This window comes from Hesperophylax consimilis, chromosome 3 (assembly GCF_061612785.1).
Source record: "Hesperophylax consimilis isolate HC1 chromosome 3, BYU_Hcon_1.0, whole genome shotgun sequence".
Classification (NCBI taxonomy): domain Eukaryota; kingdom Metazoa; phylum Arthropoda; class Insecta; order Trichoptera; family Limnephilidae; genus Hesperophylax; species Hesperophylax consimilis.
In genome coordinates, this window is record NC_142838.1 from 24,192,650 (window position 1) to 24,213,049 (window position 20,400).

The 20,400-nt window shown below is 37.5% G+C and overlaps 1 protein-coding gene across 1 annotated transcript in view; it reads right to left on the reverse strand.

Annotated features, from left to right (window-relative positions):
- Positions 1-1,497: 1,497 nt before the first annotated feature.
- nkd (NKD inhibitor of WNT signaling pathway naked cuticle) overlaps positions 1,498-20,400 on the reverse strand; it is a 45,559-nt gene continuing 26,656 nt past the window's right edge. Inside the window, exons 2-5 of the mRNA XM_089650981.1 lie at positions 11,211-11,392; positions 5,576-5,689; positions 4,282-4,997; positions 1,498-3,032 (exon numbers count right to left, since the gene is read on the reverse strand). Of these exons, the coding sequence (XP_089507107.1) occupies positions 2,042-3,032; positions 4,282-4,997; positions 5,576-5,689; positions 11,211-11,392 (2,003 nt within the window). The 3' untranslated portion in view covers positions 1,498-2,041. The remainder of the gene's footprint in view (positions 3,033-4,281; positions 4,998-5,575; positions 5,690-11,210; positions 11,393-20,400) is intronic.

Genomic DNA, 20,400 nt, shown 5'->3' on the forward strand with positions numbered 1-20,400 from the left:
AAATGCAAAATGGTTTTTAAAAAAGCATTTAAAATGCAAAATGGAAAATACCCATTTTGCATTTCCATTTGAAATGGATTATTTGAAATAAAGCACATCTCTGCAGATCACACTATATTTGCGTGACTTAGCCTATTTCAGCATATCGCTCGCCATACATTCCCATTGGTAGTATGATGCGTATAGCGTAATGTGTCGCCTACCTCAGCAGTTTTTGTACTACTTTACTAAACCAATCGATTCCGCTGACCACTTCTGACATTAGTTGTCGCCATACATTCAAACACAGATATACTTTCTAAAATTTGTACATGTGCATATCATTTTTATACTTTCCATTCTGTTACTTAAGGTTAAACGCAACGCTCGTTGTATTCTACGTGTTCACAGATGGCGTTAATTAATTAATTTTGTTTAAATACGCTTTTGCAAGGTATTGCTTTGTAGCCCAGCTACACTACTCGCGAAGTTGATCGAAGTTGACCGAATACGATAGTGTGGGCACGAACTTCGCTTCGCTTCGGGCATCTTCGCTTCGCTTCGCAAGACTTCCGATTGTTGTCGGTAAATGCGCCCGAGTCAAAGGACTCGATGCGTCACGGCATAAATAAACCAATCACTGACTGGTTGGACCGAGTTACTCGCAAAGTTGCGAAGTGTGTGGGCACGCACTTCGAACTTCGTCGAGGACTTCGTCGAAGCGTCGAAGCGAGTAGTGTAGCGGCCGCTTTACAGTATTAAGACAAATTATTTGTTTGCGCCCTCATATACGCAATATGAATATGAATAAATAGTTTTGTCCATATAAAAATTCAATTCTATCGAGAAAGGCATACAAATACAATATTGGATTGAATCATCGGTAAAATATTGTATTTGTGTGCCTTTCTCGAAAGAATTAAGTCTTTAAACGAACGAAACTATTGATTCATATTCATATTGCGTATATACGGGCGCAAACAAATGATTTGTCTTAATATTGTAAAGCAATACCTTGCAAAAGCGTATTTAAACAAAATTAATTAATTAACGCCATCTGTGAACACGTAGAATACAACGAGCGTTGCGTTTAACCTTAAATGTTTTATTTATATGTTTCCACCAATACTAGATTACTAGAAGTCGGCAGAGACAGAAGTGGCCGAGGGTTGGCAGCTCCCTTGCCAACCAGAAGCGCCTTCTTCTTCTAACCCTGCTAGACTGCAAGTTGCTCCCCAAGATTCAGGTATTATACTTAAGTTTTTTGGAATGCATGATTCTGTATTTCATGATTCTATAAATCGCTTCTTTTTTATTCCTCCAAAATAATATCAATTTAACGCAGTTCATAGATCAATAAGAATTAATAATATGGGAAAAGGGGGGTTTATAGGCAAATGAAAAGAATATTATTATTATTTTAGTTTATTATTATTTATTAGAGCAATAAATATTTAAACACTATTTCAGTTGTTTATATAATTTACAAATATCAATATTTAAACTTAATTACTATCATTTCTAGATTCACTTTAGATAGTATTTGAAACATTGAAATTTCACCTTTAATATATTCAAAGATTAAACACGTTTGCTACTTGATATACCAAAGTAAAATGGACCTGATATTATATTATGTACACTAGAAAATTAAATATCATAAAACAAGAGGTAGTTATAATTCATTGAGAATCCATCTCCACATCGTTCAGAATACTGTAGTGGTATAAATATGCTAAAAATTAGAGAAAATAATTTACAAATCAGAACCCTTTAGGGTTGTTTCAGTTCAGGTGATAAGAACATAAATATTAAATTAAGTTAAAGTTTTATTATATATCATAGATAGTTAAAACTTATTAAGTACTATCAGGCAGTTATTATTTCGACAATAAAATAAAAACTAAAATACCTAAATATTAAATCAGTCAATGAAAGAAAGTTGTCTTAATTTAATCATTAAAAAAAACAAATTGTCTTTAAATATGGTGATCACTTAGTTGTCATGGCTATTGGTGAAGGAATAAATAAGAGTTAGCCTTAAGACTTAGACAATAATCATCTAAACTACTACAGCATTATTAGTGGCAGGTATTTTATCCTCAAAGTGATGGTAGTGGTGGTGTATATGTTCGTGGACGTATCTGTGTACCATGGAGGCTCCCGCGCTGTCTGCTCCGTCTCCCTCCGCCTCTGAACTACGCAGCAGACCCCTCCACTCCACCGAATCATTCATGTCTATGTTGGCCGTCAAGTTGTCCACCTTCTCCTGCATCTTGGATTCGTCCGTCCACTTCTTCTTGGCCGTCTTCATCAGCCTCGTATTGTTATCATTCTCTAACCACTTCTCTACTTGCGCCATGGCTCTGGCGTGGTACTTTTCTCTGTTTTGATGTTTCAATTGGTGAGGGGAACACGCCTGATTGTGCACTGTGGGTTTCCTATTCAGATTAGTTTTTCTCATTGCGTCTATATTGTAATCCAAGTCATGAGATTTTGATTTGGAATCTGAACGGTTGGGTTTGCTTTTTGTGTCGGTGGACACATTAACCCTATGTACGACTTCTTGTTCTTTAGCGTAATCGAAAGATTTAGCTCTTGTGTCTGTGGGAGGTTTGACAGCTTCTGAAGGAGTATCTGGTATGAGACTTTCATAGGGCTCGAGGAGAGTGTAACGAAAGGGTCCTTGGTCCAGATCGTGAGAGCGAGACCTGTGATGACTCTTCCAAGGTTTCTGTTGGACGGTGGTGGTTGTTGTAGTTTGTTGTCCTTTTAAATGCACACCGGTTTTAGCATGGTGGGACGATGAACAAATAACAGCATGGAGGAAGCTGTCATATCTGCAGAGGTTTGATTCTTTATGTGAGTTGATATTAGTATCTGCTAGATCCAGATATCCATTGTTAGGTGTGTTGATGAAGGCTGTTTGGTTGACTGTTTCGACGGTGTGTTTCCCCGTAAAGGTGTTGGAGCGGTTACGGTGACGCTGTTTACTGTTGACGCTATCTCCCTCCAAACTGTTCACGCCACCACGCTGATCTGGGTACTGTTTTCTGGAAATAAAAATATATTATTATTAGATAGAGCTAATTTTAGAACCTCAACAAAAAGGAAAACGAGATTTTTCAATTGAAAAATACTGACTAAATGTTGGAAATACAGTCTGACTCTATTCAAAAGGTAAGTAAAATTGAAATAACATCTTACAGAGCAGCGGATGGCAACAGGAGAATGGTACGAATCTGGACCACTAAGGGTATAAATAAAACTGGAACTCCAAAGCATCTTATAATTTATCACATTTTCTTGAATTTCAGTAAACGTAAACATTATGTTGTTTCACTTTAAATGCAAAATTTTTTAGCCAGTGGCACTTTTCTTATGGTTTGATTTTTATGCATTTTAACCACTTGAGCGATGGGGTATTTACAAAATAAATGCCTTGAGCCAAGGAGAATTCCGGGCATTCGTTTTGGATTCGGCAGTGCTCATCCAAAAAATTATACCTCCGAATGAATGGATATGGAATCGTATAAACTGCTTACTGCGGTTTAAAGCTAATGAATCTACCTATATGTATTTCATAGTTTATCCTATATTTGTAAGTTTTATAATTGAGCTGTTTAAATTCAAAAATATTGTCTACCTAAATTTAGGCAGGAATCGCTCAAGGCCTAGAGCTATGAGACCTAAATATGGGTAGCCATCGTTCGACTGGATAAAGGATTTGGTTTAAAACTATCTGAAAGATTTCACACCTAAATATCGTTCGGAAATTAACTTACGAATAACAAAAATCAAAATCATAATTTGACCTTATATGTAGAAATATTTTCGCCTGTGGTGTTTTCTCAGGGGTCTTTTCATGTTGGGGGTTCCACCAACATCCAAATGGCATTTTAGGGTCCCGTGGACAAAAAAGCTTGGAAACCCCTATTATAAACTCAAGTCATATTTTTATTTTATTTTAACATACTTATGGTGTAGTTCAGGTTTTCTTTGTTTTCCCCGGACCGTAAATAAAAGATAAGCATCAATACCCCACTGCCGACCATTGTAGGGGTTTTAATTATGTAAAAATATCAAACTTAGTAATTAACTATCCATCACACCGTTTTTCCCACATAGCCCTCAGAGATCTCATTTCTACCGCATTCTGTCTACTTTTGTTCTTTCTCTGCCAGTTCCATGCCTCACTACATACATCAGGGTTGGTATCAGCACTCAATTGTGAACTGCTAGCTTCGCTACTTTGAACAGTTAAAAAATATATCAATCTTAATATAGTGTGATCAAAATTACCTCGAAGTTTGAAAACTGAGATGATTCTTTTCCATGTTAGCCTGGATTATCTCAAGGAGTTCTCTTCGTTGCAAACTGCCGGATCGCTTCTTGTCTCTGGTCCGTCCGCCGCTGTTCTCTCCAGACAGTCCTCCAGCCTGCTCCGGACTGGACACGCTCTGCTGGGCTTCTGGTAAGATATTCTCTTTCTGCGAATTCCAAATATCGTTCTTGTGATGGCTGAGATTATTGTGTTGATTTCTATAGCGTGGGCTTAGGTTGTTTTTTTGATACTGTCTCTGTCTTAATGTTCTTTTGAATCCTTTGGGAGTTCTTAATCTTTCAGAACAATCGGAAACATCATCGTCGATGGATAAGCGGGATCGACGCTCTTCTTCATTGGGGTCTACGATGGGTTGTATCAATTGTTCTACTTCCACAGCGCAGATTGGTGGAGTCGGTGGTATAGGTGGAGAAGTTCTTTCCATCCGTTTCCTTCGGGGCTTACGTCTTCCCTCCCGGACATGGGCACTCAGGTCCCTCTTGAAGCGAACCTTCTGGTCTGTTCTCTGCGGGCTGACTCCTCCCACTCTTCCCGAACGGTCTCCTCGCTCTTCCACTCTTCTTTGGTCTGGAGACACGGTCAATCTCACTTGTATCGTCTTGGATCCGTAATGCGGGACAGTTACTGTTTTGCCAACAGATTCGTAAATTGTGGACACAATACCCGCAATATCCTAGAAATAAAATGATTTTGATTAATAAGTGTACAAAATAAATAAAGTGCAAGGTCTCCGGCAAAATAACTCAATTATTGCTTTCATGAACATTGCGCTGTGCAAGTATGCATTTTATGAATGAATGACATTGAATAAAGTGCGATTTTAAACAATTTGTTAATTAAGTATATACGTTAATCCAAAGGAGTTAACAAGAAACTTCAATAAATAACAATATATTTTTGTTAAAGCCAAAACGTAGACAATACCATACTTGATAAAATGACATTTTTATTTGTCTTTAACTAACCCAGTAGAATTAATATCTGAGGGAAAAATGAATGTGCAATGTTGACGCTGTAATTGCAGTGCTTTGTACCAAGCGTAGGCACGGTTCTTCAACACTGCAATGCAGAGATCCTAGGGGCTAAAATCTATAAATAATCTGCCAAATGATAAATGATCTCATTAACCCTGAATTTATTTGGCTGTATTTTTGCTTCATTTAGCAGTTTTTATTTGAAAACTTTTAGTACGAGACCATTTAAAAATTGCATTAACATTTCCAAATGCAGTTTAGTCAATTGCGTACTTACATCCTTGGTTATTCTCCCATGGCCGTCGAAGTCATACAGAGTGAAGGAGAAGTGTAAGGGCTGGGGACCTCCCGCTGCTTCGCCACCACGCACTTGGACATCACACGTGAACTCCTGGAAACAAGACAAAAATAAGATTATTAATTTTGCATTATTATCAAAAATACCAAAGACGGGTTGTTTCGGAGAATTTGAATAATTCATCAAATTTCAACATTAATTTTTGGGTTCTGTGAAAGTCCTATTCAACTTCTGTTATTGTATCATTATAGGTTAGTTGCTCGAAAGAACTGAAATAATAACAGAAAAATCTTTCGCAGAACTTAACTTTGAAATTGGAAGAATTGTTCAAGTTCTCCAAAACAATCTGTCCTAAGTAACTCTGGTTCAATGAAATAAAATTACTTTATTTTCTGATTCTGTGTGGAGGAACCTACATACTTACTACCTTACAGCTTTTTTTGCTGGTACATACAAAAATATTAAAATGGCTATTAAACGTAAATTGTGAGAAATTTTCATTAATTTCTTATTTGAGATTTCACTCTTTAGGTAATTAAGAACATTTTATTTACTAGGATTTACCGAACTGATATTAAAATGTGTTTTTTATTTGTAACTATTACATCCGTAAACTACAAACACAGAACTTAATTTGTGGGATATATTTTATTTATTTATTTATCAATGTGGTGGTGCATTTCCAAGTGGAAGACAGGCGGTTTTGCATTTGACCACCGTTTTTAAAGTCGTTTTTGAATGGCTCAGAGGCGTTTTTGCTTTGGTTTGAAAATATTATGGTATAGAGAGTTAAATATAGATTACTAATCAATAATTAGGTCAAATGAACAAGTGTGGATAGTGGCAGTTTTGCTATTACACCCATCATATAATATTACTGTTATAACTGTTCTGTGTGTATGTTTGTTTGTGTGTATTTAATAATAATATTTGGCTAATTTATATAGCGCCGTTTTCGTGAGAAATCACCTCAAGGCACAAGACATCACACAAAGTATAAAGATTATTCATGAATGAAATGTTGCTGATCTACTTCCAATTGAACGCCCCTTTCCAGAGTAGTAAAATACTTTATAGGTATTATTATTACGTTATCATTTGTAAAGTATTGACATAGAAGTGTGTACAGCAGATAGCTGGTTGAATGGATATTTATAATACTATATATCAGTGGCGCACTAAGGATTTTATTTGGGGGGGGGGCGAGTTAAAAACAATTAATATTAATATTAATATTTTTTATTCTCTTATTTTTAAACTTCCGATTTAGTTGTCCGGGTTAAGTCTTCCCCAAAGGAAAAACTTAACCCTTCCACTCACTTTTCCACAAATGATCAGCTAGTCAATCAACACTATGTAAGTGCATTATATAAGTAAAATAAATACAAAACAATACAAGAACAACAACACGTCAAATCACCAGATATCAAATGGGAAAAAAAATTCACCGTCTCCAGATATTTTCATATCAGAGGGTTCGGCTCGGTAGAACTTCTAACAGGGCCTATAAATCCTATTGATCCCTCAACATAAATATTTAAAAAATCTTTTGTTATCCTACATGTATTCAAAATGACCGACTTTTGCATCTTTATATATAAATTTTTTGATAGATCTAATACGCCTAAATTTTTAATTAGAGAGCTAGGTATAATGCCAGTAGCCGAAATAACGAATGGTAATATTTTTATAGTCTGAGAATGCCAAATTCTTTTTATTTCATTTCCTAAATCTGTGTATTTTCTTATTTTTTCACTAACAGATTTTTGAATATTACAGGAATTTGGAATAGCAACATCAATGATATAAGTTATTTTTTTAATTTTCTAATATTAATTAATATTAATGAGAATATTATTATTATTTTTTTTTTTAATTCAATCAAAGTCATCAACATAAAATATAGGTTTTGCAGATGTTCTTACGTGCGGGCGAACAAGCCAATTAAAAAGATAAGATGGTGGTTGGTGTGTCATTAGTCATTACCACAACAATTCGGATAAAATTAAGTGTCTGAAATAAATTGTATCGTGATTTCTTTATTCTATGATGATAACCAAGGTAATTAGCGCAGGAAACTTAAGTGAAAAAGGTAAACATGCGTCTTTTTATGGTAATGTATTAATTATTCATATAAACTGCTCGCATATTCCTTTAAATTTGGCCTATTTGCATAGCGCCGTTTTTGTGAAAAATCACCTCAAGGGCGCTGTACAATTTTTTTCCAAGGCTCCATTGTCGTTGTTTTATTACTTCTTCTTCTTCTTCTCGTCTAATTCTTAACAGCTAAGTGGATATTTCCAAGATCCATAATAGTCGACGTTGACTTAAAAATTCCACACAAAACCTGTGCAAATTTATTGACGCCAGAGTTTACAAGAGTTTTTCGCTGCTATGCAATCAGATTTTTGGTTTCTGGTTTATCAGAACAAGATAATAATAAGAAATATAACTTTGTCATAAATTAGTTATTTGCACTTAAAATGAGGTAAAAAGTTTTTATCATTCACGATTATAATAATAATTAATGTGATTTTATCGGTGGCTCTGCACTCTCGATCGCATAGCTTGACTAGCTTTTCGCTAAGGACGTGGGATAAAAGTTAATATTTTACTACTAATATTATGGTACAACCTATCTATAAATAAAATGCTATGTCCGTATGTGTGTCCCTTATGAACTCAAAAAGTAGTAGACCAATTGCGCCAGCAGTTGCAATTGGGTGCATTGGTGCCCGAAAAACGCACCCAGTTTTCAGGTACACTAGAATTCACAAACTCAAAATTTTACTCTAGACTATTCATAACCACCAGCTAGTATTTAATAAAGAAACAAGTTTGCTTATATTGTCCCACATGAGGTGAAGGACGCAGCTATTGCTAACAGCGGCAAAACTAAAAGAAAACGGAGAGAGTGGCTGGCGGTGGGGGTGGTGGGGGTGGCGGTAAGCGCAGATCGACGGATGGCTGATGTAAGTACCTACACTTTTCAAGAGGTGATAGCTCGACCTCGGATGATTGCTCTCCATTCATATTAAGTCTGACGTCATCCGAGCACAAAAACAACAGTCTTCGTAGTTTCTCGTGTAAATGCCGCGCGCCGCCAGTACTGTATACCGACAATATAAAGCTGCCTTTACATACGTAAGTTTTTTTCCCGTAAGTCGCTCACGTAAGTGACTTATGGCAAAATTACCAATGTAAACGACACTGTAAGTCTCTTGCCGTAATTTATAGCAAGTTTTTGACAGGTCTTATCGCATCCGAACTTACAGCCTTCTCACATATTATATTATAGAGTCAGTTTGATAAGCAAAGGAAGATAAAGAGACGCTTACCGTAAGACATGGGACCAAAACGCGCCGATGCTAGATGTCAAAAATGAAATGATAGGTTTTCGTAAATTTTTTTAACAATAAAAACTAGTTTTTTTTTACTATATGAACTAATATATGTGCATTATTAACTTAACTCCCGAAACAATATAAAAAATAACACTAGATAGAAATTAAATAAGCGCTACGAATACGAAAACACATCCAAAAAGCGAAGAGATATCATTTATTTTTCAGGTGGAAAAAAGCTTTTTGAAAATGAGCATCGTTCTTTTTAATTATCGGTACAATCCTTTCTAATTTCAACTTTTCTGTTTATAACATAACGTATTTGAATTCGAAGTCGGTTACTGTCATTCAGATAATAATTAATTTCCGCCGTTAACTGAACAAAAGCGCGTGGAGAATTGTTTCTCTCAAGCCATCTTATGTTCCAACACCTGGGCCTGTTAGCACTTTCGTAAGTTAAACTTCCGAACAACTCCGTAAGCATTGCTTACCATAAGTTGGATGCATGTGTAAATGCTCTAGTGAGTAACTTATCAAAAACTTACGTAAGTCGTAAGTTTAACTTGTGAGTGTAAAGCCAGCCTAATAACGCCTGCGCTCCGTGTATCGTATAGCTAATAGCTATATGTATGTAGGAATGGCTTATACAAACACATGTTATCACAAATCACTCCGCTGTGGTCGGCACGATTCATGTATCTACATACACATGTGTAATTATTAAAGCGAATGCCAGCTTCAAAAGGAATGACGATAGGAAACAGATTTGAGACGTAGCCCAACAGCCGCGCATATCTACCACTGGAGCCAAGTAACGGAATGTTCCCGCAACAAACTGATTTATTCACTATTCAGTCGAGACGAGAGGAGAATTTATTCCCGAGGCGAGAAACAATAATATTGGCAGTTGTAATGTTTGTCTATAATTCGCTAGGTAACATTGAAAGGAGTCCACACAGGTCCGTGCCACGCATTCAGATGAACAGGCCAGCCACTGCCACCAGTACCACACTAGCCACACACGATGTCCCAGCGGCGGCAGATACGTATTGTTTATTGTTTTAAATGCCATTCTTCAGCTTTTCTTATACTTTATTCTATTATTCAGTGTGTTTTCTTAGAATTGAATTTCTAAAGCATTTTTTACTGTGCACGTCACGCTTTACAACGCATCATTCACATTTATTTTATTCAGTGTTTCTCTACATTGATACAGTATTAACTTGACACGCTGTTCCATCGTCCACCAGCCCAAATGCAAAAAAACGTTGATAACCGTAGTCCGACAGCCGGAGCACCCCTCATGAGAGTTTTATACAATTACAGGCAGCCATATAATTAGCACACAGGAGATTATATTTGAGCGTGTTGAATAGATTAGAGAATAATAGGCTCGGTCCGCACTGTCATTACGCTGGCTCTGGCGGCGATCAAACGATCAAGCAAGCGATCATCCGATCAGCCACGGGAGATGGGAGATGTGATGTGTGATGGCCGATGGGAATTGCAAGAACACCACTTCGCGGCCACAAGCACGTTTTTTTATTTATTCGCGCATCAATTAAGATTTTCAGAATCACATTCAAGTTAATAAAAAAAAACATACTCTAACACACGCCGCAATTGCGAATCTATCTTACACGCAGAGATAACAGCATTCCACCGCATTTACATCTGAACGGTAATGACCACTGTGCTTTTGAGAATTGAGTGAAATAAGTGACATTAGCGGCTGGGCTGATCACAGGCCGGAGCCGCAGCCACCGGCTAGATGGCAGATGGACCCGGATAGTGGCTAATCTAACCGCATCTTAATTGAGCCAAACACGAACCTCCGTCCTTCATCCTTAGTTACTCTCAGAGCAGACAGTAGGGAGTAGGTAGTAACAAACAGTGAAGTGAAGCCAGCAGTGAGCATACTCCCCAATGCGCAACCGACGGCGGTGGCCCGAGAGCGGTGCCTTGTGGGACTCCATCCAGTCGCTTATAAATTAAGACGATTCGCATGTCTTGGAAATGATTTGGATTCGGAGAAAGACGAATGTTTCTACGCCACGGAATGTTAAGTGTTAGATAAGACCGCATTCGTTCGCAATGTGTTTACGGTAGACACAAGTGGCAGAAGGCGGTACAATCCATTATTCGCATACTATTAGACAAATGAGGGGTAAAATGGTGATGAATAAAGCGAATTTTATGAAAATTCATCGTAAAAGACATAGCTGAAAACACTCCACAGACAATAATTACACATAAAAAGTAAAACATACCTCAAAGTGCAATCTGTCGGTGTGGGGCTGTGGGGGCTCCGGCTGCGGGGGCTCCGCCGCAGGAACCTCAGGGGCCAGGAGGGCCTTGGCCTCGCTGGGCAGCAGGTCTGGGGGGGCCGAACACTGCGAGGGGGCCCGCCCAACCAGCTCCTCGGTGTCGGTACGCTCACCCTCCGCCAGAACTGTTGAAGACAAAGCATACGTAAGTATGGAATAATCCTATAACATAATCTAAAATATATATTGATATTACGAGATAGGTATTGCAAAAAATACTGTAGACAAGAACAAGTGGGAATCAGATAATATTCCATTATGCATATGTGTAATAAAGGTAGATTGTCCCGAATCTCAAACGGCACAGATACCTAGTATCAACTCTATGGTATCCCATGTTTTGATTCACTTAGATCTTAGATGGAGGAGCAGATGGTATTTATATGGCAAGCTATGTCAGTCAGACCAAAATTAAAATTCCCAGAATTTTAGATGCGCTATAATTATTTCCAGACTACAATGCGCCCACAATACTGTGAGGGGTTGGTAGTTCTACAAACTTTTCGGCAATATTTAAGTACAACTGGTCGGTTGTATTGTTGATATGTAACAGGTATAACAACGGTGAATTTCCCAAAAGCAAACAAAGCCGGGCCAGCCTTTGTCACAGAGCCGAGTTTAATTTGTACCTGAGGAAACCTTCCTGGAACCCTATCAAATCATTTCGGCATACCAAAGGTGAGGCGTATGGCACATGATGGCCACCTCAATTTCGGGTCGGCCGATCTGCAATCATTGGATGCTTAGATTCAATTTCGAATGGATTTAAAATACCACCGACAATAACGCTCAAAGGAGGATTGTACATCATTTGTTTGTACGCAACAATAAACACTGGGTATTAAGATAAGTTAAATCGTATTAAATGATTCTGATATGACTTAAATAGAATATATTATATTTAGTACACAAATGCTCAGTTTATAAACGCATTCACGAAGCTCATACTTGCCATATAAAGATGCAGAAAGGGAATGCACGAGTAAAATAATATCAGAACTCAGTACTTAATGGCAAAAACATTTGGCCAAGACATCAAACACCGCGATCGTTTTTATCTTGCGAATTTGCGAAAGATTAAAGCTTATGTTTTATTCCTTTGAAATGCTTTACGTTTGGACATTAAAAAGTAGGCTATTACAGAAAAAGCTTTGGATACACGACAAACGGGAGCTGCGAGCAATTCGGCGGATGAAGATAAGCTTCACAAGTATTGTCATTAAGTATATTTTTGTTTGTGGAGTGAGAAAAGTCGTAAAGTTTATGGAATAGTTTCTAACGGCTCGATGGCCATTGATCTTACAGATTTAGGTATCAAAGTTCCTTCGGTTTTTTATGTTGTTTTACGAGTTCTGATAAACGGTTTTAGTGTCGGCCTAAACAATAAACAGACTATTGAATGTCTTATCGATTCACTATTCGTGGAAACATCTTCAAACAGCGAGTTTGGTTGGTTCATTAACAAAACATTCGCGAATAGAAAGAACAAATTATTATGATATAAATTACAAATTGTACGCCGCTCTCATATTATACAGTATGTATCTACAGTTGGTTTATTGAAGCATATAAACAAAATCTTAGTAAGTATATTTATTATTTCTGCACGCTGTCGGAAAGAAGTACGTTTCCTCGTTGTAATTTGTTACGCTGGCAAGTATTCTTTATTTATATCTAGGAACAGCGCGATATCGGACTCTACTGTGGCAAAGTGAGACCGCTGTTCTCGCGAGTACAAAACATATCCGAGAATGTCGGCAGGTTTTGCTATACTAATTTATTCCAAAGCGGGCAACAATTTCCACGTGTGTCCGCGGAGATGGTGCGTGCTCGTGTAGGTAGGTGTATGTACATGTACGGAGAACATGTAAGGCGGTTGTGTGTGTGAGCGGCCGTTCATTAGAAGCTGCCCCGGGCTTATCTGTAGAATGACAGAGAGAACACAGACGCCGGCGACAATACGGCCCGGACCGGTTCTCGGATCAAAGGAGAGGCCGGCCGGTCAGCCGGGCATCCGCACAGCCACAGCCACACGGCCAGCTATGGCTCGTCAATAAAACACCGTGACGATTAATCAGGAGCACGACTGCGCGGTGCGGTCACCGCTCCGGCGTTCTCCCGCTCTCCTGCTGTCCTGCTGTCCTGCTGTCCTGGCTCTAGCTTTGGACTGGATGTGCCTGATGTTCCGACCGCTAGTCCACCCGGTGAGTCGGTGGTACCAGCACCAGGTTCACGGTAATACGGAAATCGTGATCGGTCATTGTAAATAGCCGGAAATACGTATCACTTTAGCCTCGTGAAAGTTGCAGATAATGAAAACTATTATTGACCGTTGTAATCCTAACCCAGATGTGAAAATTGAAATACAAAAGCCGTCGCCGCTTGAAGATCTGAAGAACGCTTACATTAAAATATAAAGTTGTGAAACAAAGCAGAACACAAAATAAATTTCAATTACACAACATTGGATTGCAGACATTGAGATTTTACAAAAAAATCAATAACACTTAAAATAAAATTTCGTAATAAGACGAAGAATAATAAAAAGATAGGAATGATGAGTGATTCGTCCAATGTATGAATAAAATAAAACAAATTGTAATCTTGGGTAAACAATATTAAATACGATTGATACACATATTTATGTCTCTGTCAAATTTCCAAGATGTTTTTATTTTATTTTTTGCTATATCAACATTTTAGTATTCGTATGCAACTGGGCGTTTTTGTATTGAATCGCAGAACGAAAAATCAAACGTTTTTTGTACATCGTTTTAATGTATACAAACAGTATATAACATTTTCATTAAGAGTACCCAGTGATAAAGCGTACCTTATTATTTACATTACATATCCCAAAGTGAAGTCAATTTCGCTTTGAAGATTTATTTTTTGATTGGAGCGATGCATTAGATTTGCCCTCAGAAAATTAATTGAACTTCACTGAACGAGGTTTCGTTCTTACACCATGTAATTTGATTTATAATTGTTGCGAAACATCGCTCGAAACAGAAGTATTACAATGTTTGTAAAGTTTGGCGATGTTTATATGATCAGTTCTTGGACCAGTGACCAGTGGAGGAAGGAGCGTCCACTCTGGAGGGTTTTGTGGACCGGAAAATGGTCTCTGAAGCACGAGCGTGGATCACTGGAGACTGTATAGTATACTGTCACTTGAGATCTGGATCAGTGGTGCACAACCCAATTTAACACAGGAACTTATAGCTAAACTACATTCCACATAATATTTTTTTGCAATGGCGCTTTAAAGTCGCAGGAAAAAAAATAATGTACCGGTATAGATTTCCTTCATTGAGTTCATTTTAAATATGGAAAGCTTGATAGAAAACAACTACACATCGTGTACTAATCAAGCACTGCCAAGTGATCAAACGTTGGTGCAAAGCACGTAAATACGTAAGTAGGTACTTACATAACTTTCTAGCGCGAAACTGTCACATACCTACATTTGTGTTTTTCGCGCATAGAAATCCCTCATCGGTGCACTTGTGGTTCCTAATCACTGATTCCACATTACGCATGTTATAGAAATATAAAAAAATTAATACAATCGACAAAGTTGTGCATCACTGATCTAAGTAAAAAAGAGAATACAAGATCGATTGTGTCGTAACACAGATTCGAATCCAATCGATTTATAAAGATGGCGGGCTTTGATTGGTCCAAAATAACCGAACTGAAATAACTGAACTACATTCCAGCGGCACGGTAATAAGAAGAAGGAAACCAGGCTGGAATAAAACAATGGTCCTTGCCCATAAATTCTACGCCCACCGAATTACTATTATTTGGATATATTTAAGCATATCGCGTAACAGCTTGTAATTAAACCAAATTTGAAAAAATCGTTTGAACAAATTAGGTGAGGTCGGCCATATGGCTTCATGGCAACGTGATATTTAAAGATAATAATTAAATGATAAATTTGAATTTGGAACGAATGAAATCTAGTGATGGGCATTTAATGTTTGTGTACAAATTTATGTATTATAATAAAATTCAAGATATTTGTTTCGAAATCATCGCCGATTGTTCCAATATTGAGAATAGTAAATAAATAATAATCGATGTGTTCAAGTTTCTGAAAATTTGTTTTTTTATTCGACCAAGGTCACTGGTAAACTTCGAAAGTGTAACAATTTTATATATACAACAATAATAGTGGACTACTTCAGACAAAGGGGAGGGGGATAGTTAACTATAAATATTTAAAATACGGAAGAAGGGGTGGGGAGAGACACAATTTTCCATCGTCTACGGGGGAGAAATAAAAGAAATGACGAAAAAATCACGAAATTCGAAACATTATTCGATTATGCCCATCACTAACGAAATGTACGAATGAATTGAGCGTATTCAAGTCATGGTCCTGTAAATAGACCGACGTTCGGAGTACATATTTCAAGTGGCTATAAACAGAGAATTCTTCGGCGTGTAAATAAGTTCATCCTTGACGAATGTTCGGTAAATATTTGAAGGAGAGGATGTCATTAATTATTCCATGGGGCCGTTCCAATTTTGGCGAGATCGGCAAACATCAAAACAGAAAGTCGCCATTAATAAACAGATTATATCAATGAGTATGTAAATAAGATGTTTAATAATGTTTACGCGAAACGGACTCCACCAGATTGTACTAACTTTTGACGTAAACATAAAACTAGATAAGGAAAAAGTAGACATTTATCATAAAAAAATGTATTGACATAGCAATTGTATAATATGGAAACCTAAAATATGATTCCTCGGAAATACAGGCGACATGGTTCAGATTCAGCCACAGTGCCTTGAGTATCAAGAACACTTTTAGAAAATTACTTTTATTAAAAAAAAATGGTTTAGCCCAAACCATTGATAAATTCACCTTAAACAAGTCAAGCTCCGTGGTAGACCGGAAAAAGCTTTGGCTCTGGGTCGATCGTGAGATCAAAATTAATAATCCAATTCACATTTCGCTCCAGCGTGCATCTAATTCTCATTAATCTCAAGTGCGACGTCACATTTGACAAAATGACGCTTTAAAAATTAGCAAAATAAAATATTATTATTAATATACGGGTAAAATGCAATTTGGAACACTTGTAGGAATGACAAATGACGCACAGCTTTCTGTGGATCATTAGTCATTTCTTTTTTAAGAACTTATTCACAGTACAACAAAGTCAAATCCAAAAAAATAATATGATACCATTAGTATTTGCTAGTATTATTAAATCACCTACGTATATCTTGAAAGTATTGGGCGTTTGGGTCGGGTTAATGTTTACTTCTGAACTATCTTTAATGTAAGGCGTATTTGTAAGTTGGTAACATAAATATGGTAAAGGGAGTGATTTACGAATGTAATCTAATGAAATCTAAGGAACCAGTTTCCTTCTGTTGACATTTTTATTGAAATACCGACTAGCAGTTCATTTAACACGCTTCAATAAAATGTTTGATCAATACACGCAACTTCAGAAACGTAATTTACTGAACATGTAGATACTATAAAGCAGTCTGTGTGCAGAGGCATCAAAAACTCTTGAACGGCGAGCACTGGCGTCTTAAAATGTTCACACTTCTATCTTGATTGTTTAGTTTAGCAAATTGGCAAATTGAAGCAGGGCGGAGAGACCTGCTAACAGAGGAGATTAAATTGCTAAACCATTCTTATGTTGTTTCACGTCTAGATTATTGCAACGCAATATATGCATGTCTCCCAAATACCAAATTAACAAATTGAAGACTTATCACCGGAGTATCTGAATATTCCCACATCTCAGAGCTCAAAAATCTTCACTGGCTCAAATGTCCCGAAAGAATCCAGTTCAAGCTTTGTTCAAACCGTAATTGAAAGATGAACGTACCTACTTGAAATTATTTGAAAATATGTAGGTAGTTAATGAAGCGAGAGATTGATAATTTGGCACAATGCTAAATGCACGCAAAAGTATTTGCCAAAAGCAGTGTAAAAATAGACGGAAAACAGTACATTAAGACCAAAAACGCATTCATCAAGTGGGAAAATATTACGAGACGTGCGATTTATTCCGAGCAAACACTCCAGACTACGTGTAGCAAAACATCGTAAGATATGCCGAACAATGTTTTTGCGAGTGCTTCCTCGAAATCCAAGCCAAACCAAATACCGCCGTGATGAGCCCTCGAATAACTCTCAATCTTGTGTTATTGAATGAACATTTTTTACTAACTTACCAAACAAACCAACCCAATAATGAAAGTATTATTTAGGTATTATGAGAACGGGGAGAAGAAATGCACAGGAAGATCCCAATAAAAAAACAACATTTAAACAAGTACCGCCAGACATGTTGTTTGTATATTTTATCGTGAAGGCTGAATGTTTAGTCTGATGTTTGGGTTATTGAACCAGTGCACCTGTGACCTGGTGAGCGTGATGCATTCATACGGTCACAAACAATGCAGATAATATTCTAGATTACCTTCTATTCAGAAATACAACTCTACACACAGTGGCATTAGGGTAGGTTATTGCACAGATTAACATCAACATAGACTCAAATAGACCAAGGACGTACTAGAAAATATTAATATCTACGGACAATCAGCAGTTTAAACCGCGGCGGTCCATTGTTTCAAGAATTCTTCTCTCGTTAGTTAGTCATTACGTCATTAGGCATACGTCGTATTTCAAAGACATAGAAGAAATGCTCGGCTGCTTTGGTGCGGCCTTCTTTTAGTTCGGCTTTTGGTTCAATATCTAAACGGCCATCGCTGTGCGGCAGAGTGGCTCCCCAAATTCCGGCATTCCTCGGCGGTAAAGCATTCGGGAGATATTAAAACGCCTTCACTCGCCGCCATCTTAGCGATAATTTAAAATAAGACCGTCTCGCCGATATCTAGTGGCACTGATGATGATGGCCAAATGACGCAACAGCCAAAGGGCACGAATAATTACGCGGTTGAGGGACAAGAACAAATCGGGACGTCTTTTACAATCGGTGAAGCAAAGCTCCCACTTTCAGGCGGATTTTTGCATATTCGATGCATCTTAGTTAATGTAGCGTTTTTTGCTTTTAAATCTCTTTTTATAAGCAGAAAACACAGGCACTGCCAAATCGAATCCGCGAAAACAATTTCAAAAAAGCCTGTTTGATAATTGATAGTTTCGTACAGACAAAGATGATTTTTCGCTGTAATACGCCTCTGTCGAATTCAAGTTTGGCATATATGCACAATACGACGAATCGTCAAACGAATAAATAAAAAAAAAAAGAAATAAAAAAAAACAATAATTACTTTTCGGATAATAATCTGGTAGATAAATATGCGATTTTCTCTCTAATATAGCCTCCATTAAGCTGCGGTACCACAGAATATGGGCATGTGCCTCGAGAGGCTGCCAACTGCCAAGTACAAACATAATAACACAGATCTACTCCGTGATTAATACCGTCCTTAATCTCCTCCATCCGGCCCCACGAGCAAAATTGAATTCCACCGGTGGACTGCAGATTGAAATGTACAGTTTCATAGGCATTATCGGTTTCCGCACAACTGATTTCTCACGGATCACTTATTTTGTCCAGACCACTCGGAATGACTTCTTCAATTACGACCACTTCAACTTGAGAGTTTTACTTTACGTGTATCAAGACCGGGCAAAAGCTGAGCAGGTGAAATCAGGCACTAATGGCGATACTCATTACTGTATCCGGCCAGCAATCAAATGCAAAACGCAATCAAGACAGGCTAATAGACTTATTAATCTATTACTGAGCTTTCCAACAGATTAAATAATGTTAATCTTAACTCTGTGAAGCGGACATTGATCACAGTTGTAGACTTCCTCAGTACTTGGCTGACTTTCTGAATGTTGAATGTATCCAAATGGCGCCATGTAGATAGGTTGAAATGTCTAAAGAGTAAATTACGTGTTCAGTAAATAATAGTACCCTCAGATCTTTATGTTGGTACCTTGTTATGATATGTTCTTGCTATTATGATGGTAATTAAAGGATAGTTACAATGGGCACATGGTTATAATTTATAATGAATGTGAAAGAGGTAATCTTCTGTTGCCATTAGCTTATGGGTTAAGTATCGATATCTCTGAAATAGGAATCCATAAAAGAGAAGAAAAATAAGAATGGTGAGCGGACACCACAAAAGAAACCATATAACTCGTAGACCTCCATGAAATTGTGAATTTAATACACGCTCTGACTGTTACTGAATTTTGATTTTTAGTGGAAGGGTGACGTATTTGGAAAAAAGGTGATTATGTTTCACAGGCCAATGGCATTGCATTGTAGCAAGTTTGTACCTAGACATTTTGTTTGAATAATCATCACGTACCATTCAAGAGTGATGCACAAGATGACAGCATATTAATAATTGCTTTTTCAAAGTAAGCTTTCTATGCCAGATAATAATGAGCTAATGTATTTCACCAACGAGAACATTACTAATGTCACCATGGAGTACGATGATGAACTCATCACAAGTGGGTGTTTCCCTATGTAGAAGGGATCGAAAGTCGAAAGTAATAAACATTTACCTTGATGAGGGCACGCGATGAAAAAAAAGCTTATCTTCAGACTTATTATCTCGGAAGGGTTTAATTAGTCAACTAATGAGAAAGGAATCGTGTATAAACCCGGTAATTACTTCCAAAAGACTATCAAAAGCATAGTTTATTATTGTAGGTAAACCCTGACCGAAGCAAGAAGGTTTTAAAGCTGTGCTTTTAGTGCACTAACATTACGTGATACGAAGCGATATACTCGGTGGTTGTGTGAGTGCGTGTAATCATGGCCCCGGCTGAGGGTGTGTGTGAGCGTGTATAGTGAAGGAACTGCTTGCAGGAAGCTGGGTGTGTAGCTATAAGAAGAATGTAACCGCTATAAAGTGTCGGCAGGCGTTGTTTGATCTCTCTCCTCTTCTCTCCTCCGAGACTCTGACCGCCGCCGCTAGAGACCGCCACGAGACTTTTATGTTATTTTTCTTTTTATAAGGCTTCGCACTGTACCCTAACCCTGCGTAGGTACTTTAATACTTATAATGATATCCGTGATTCCTGATCAAATACTAAGGTCGGCGTGCCCATAAATAAATTGATAAAAATCCGTAGTACTAAAACACTCAT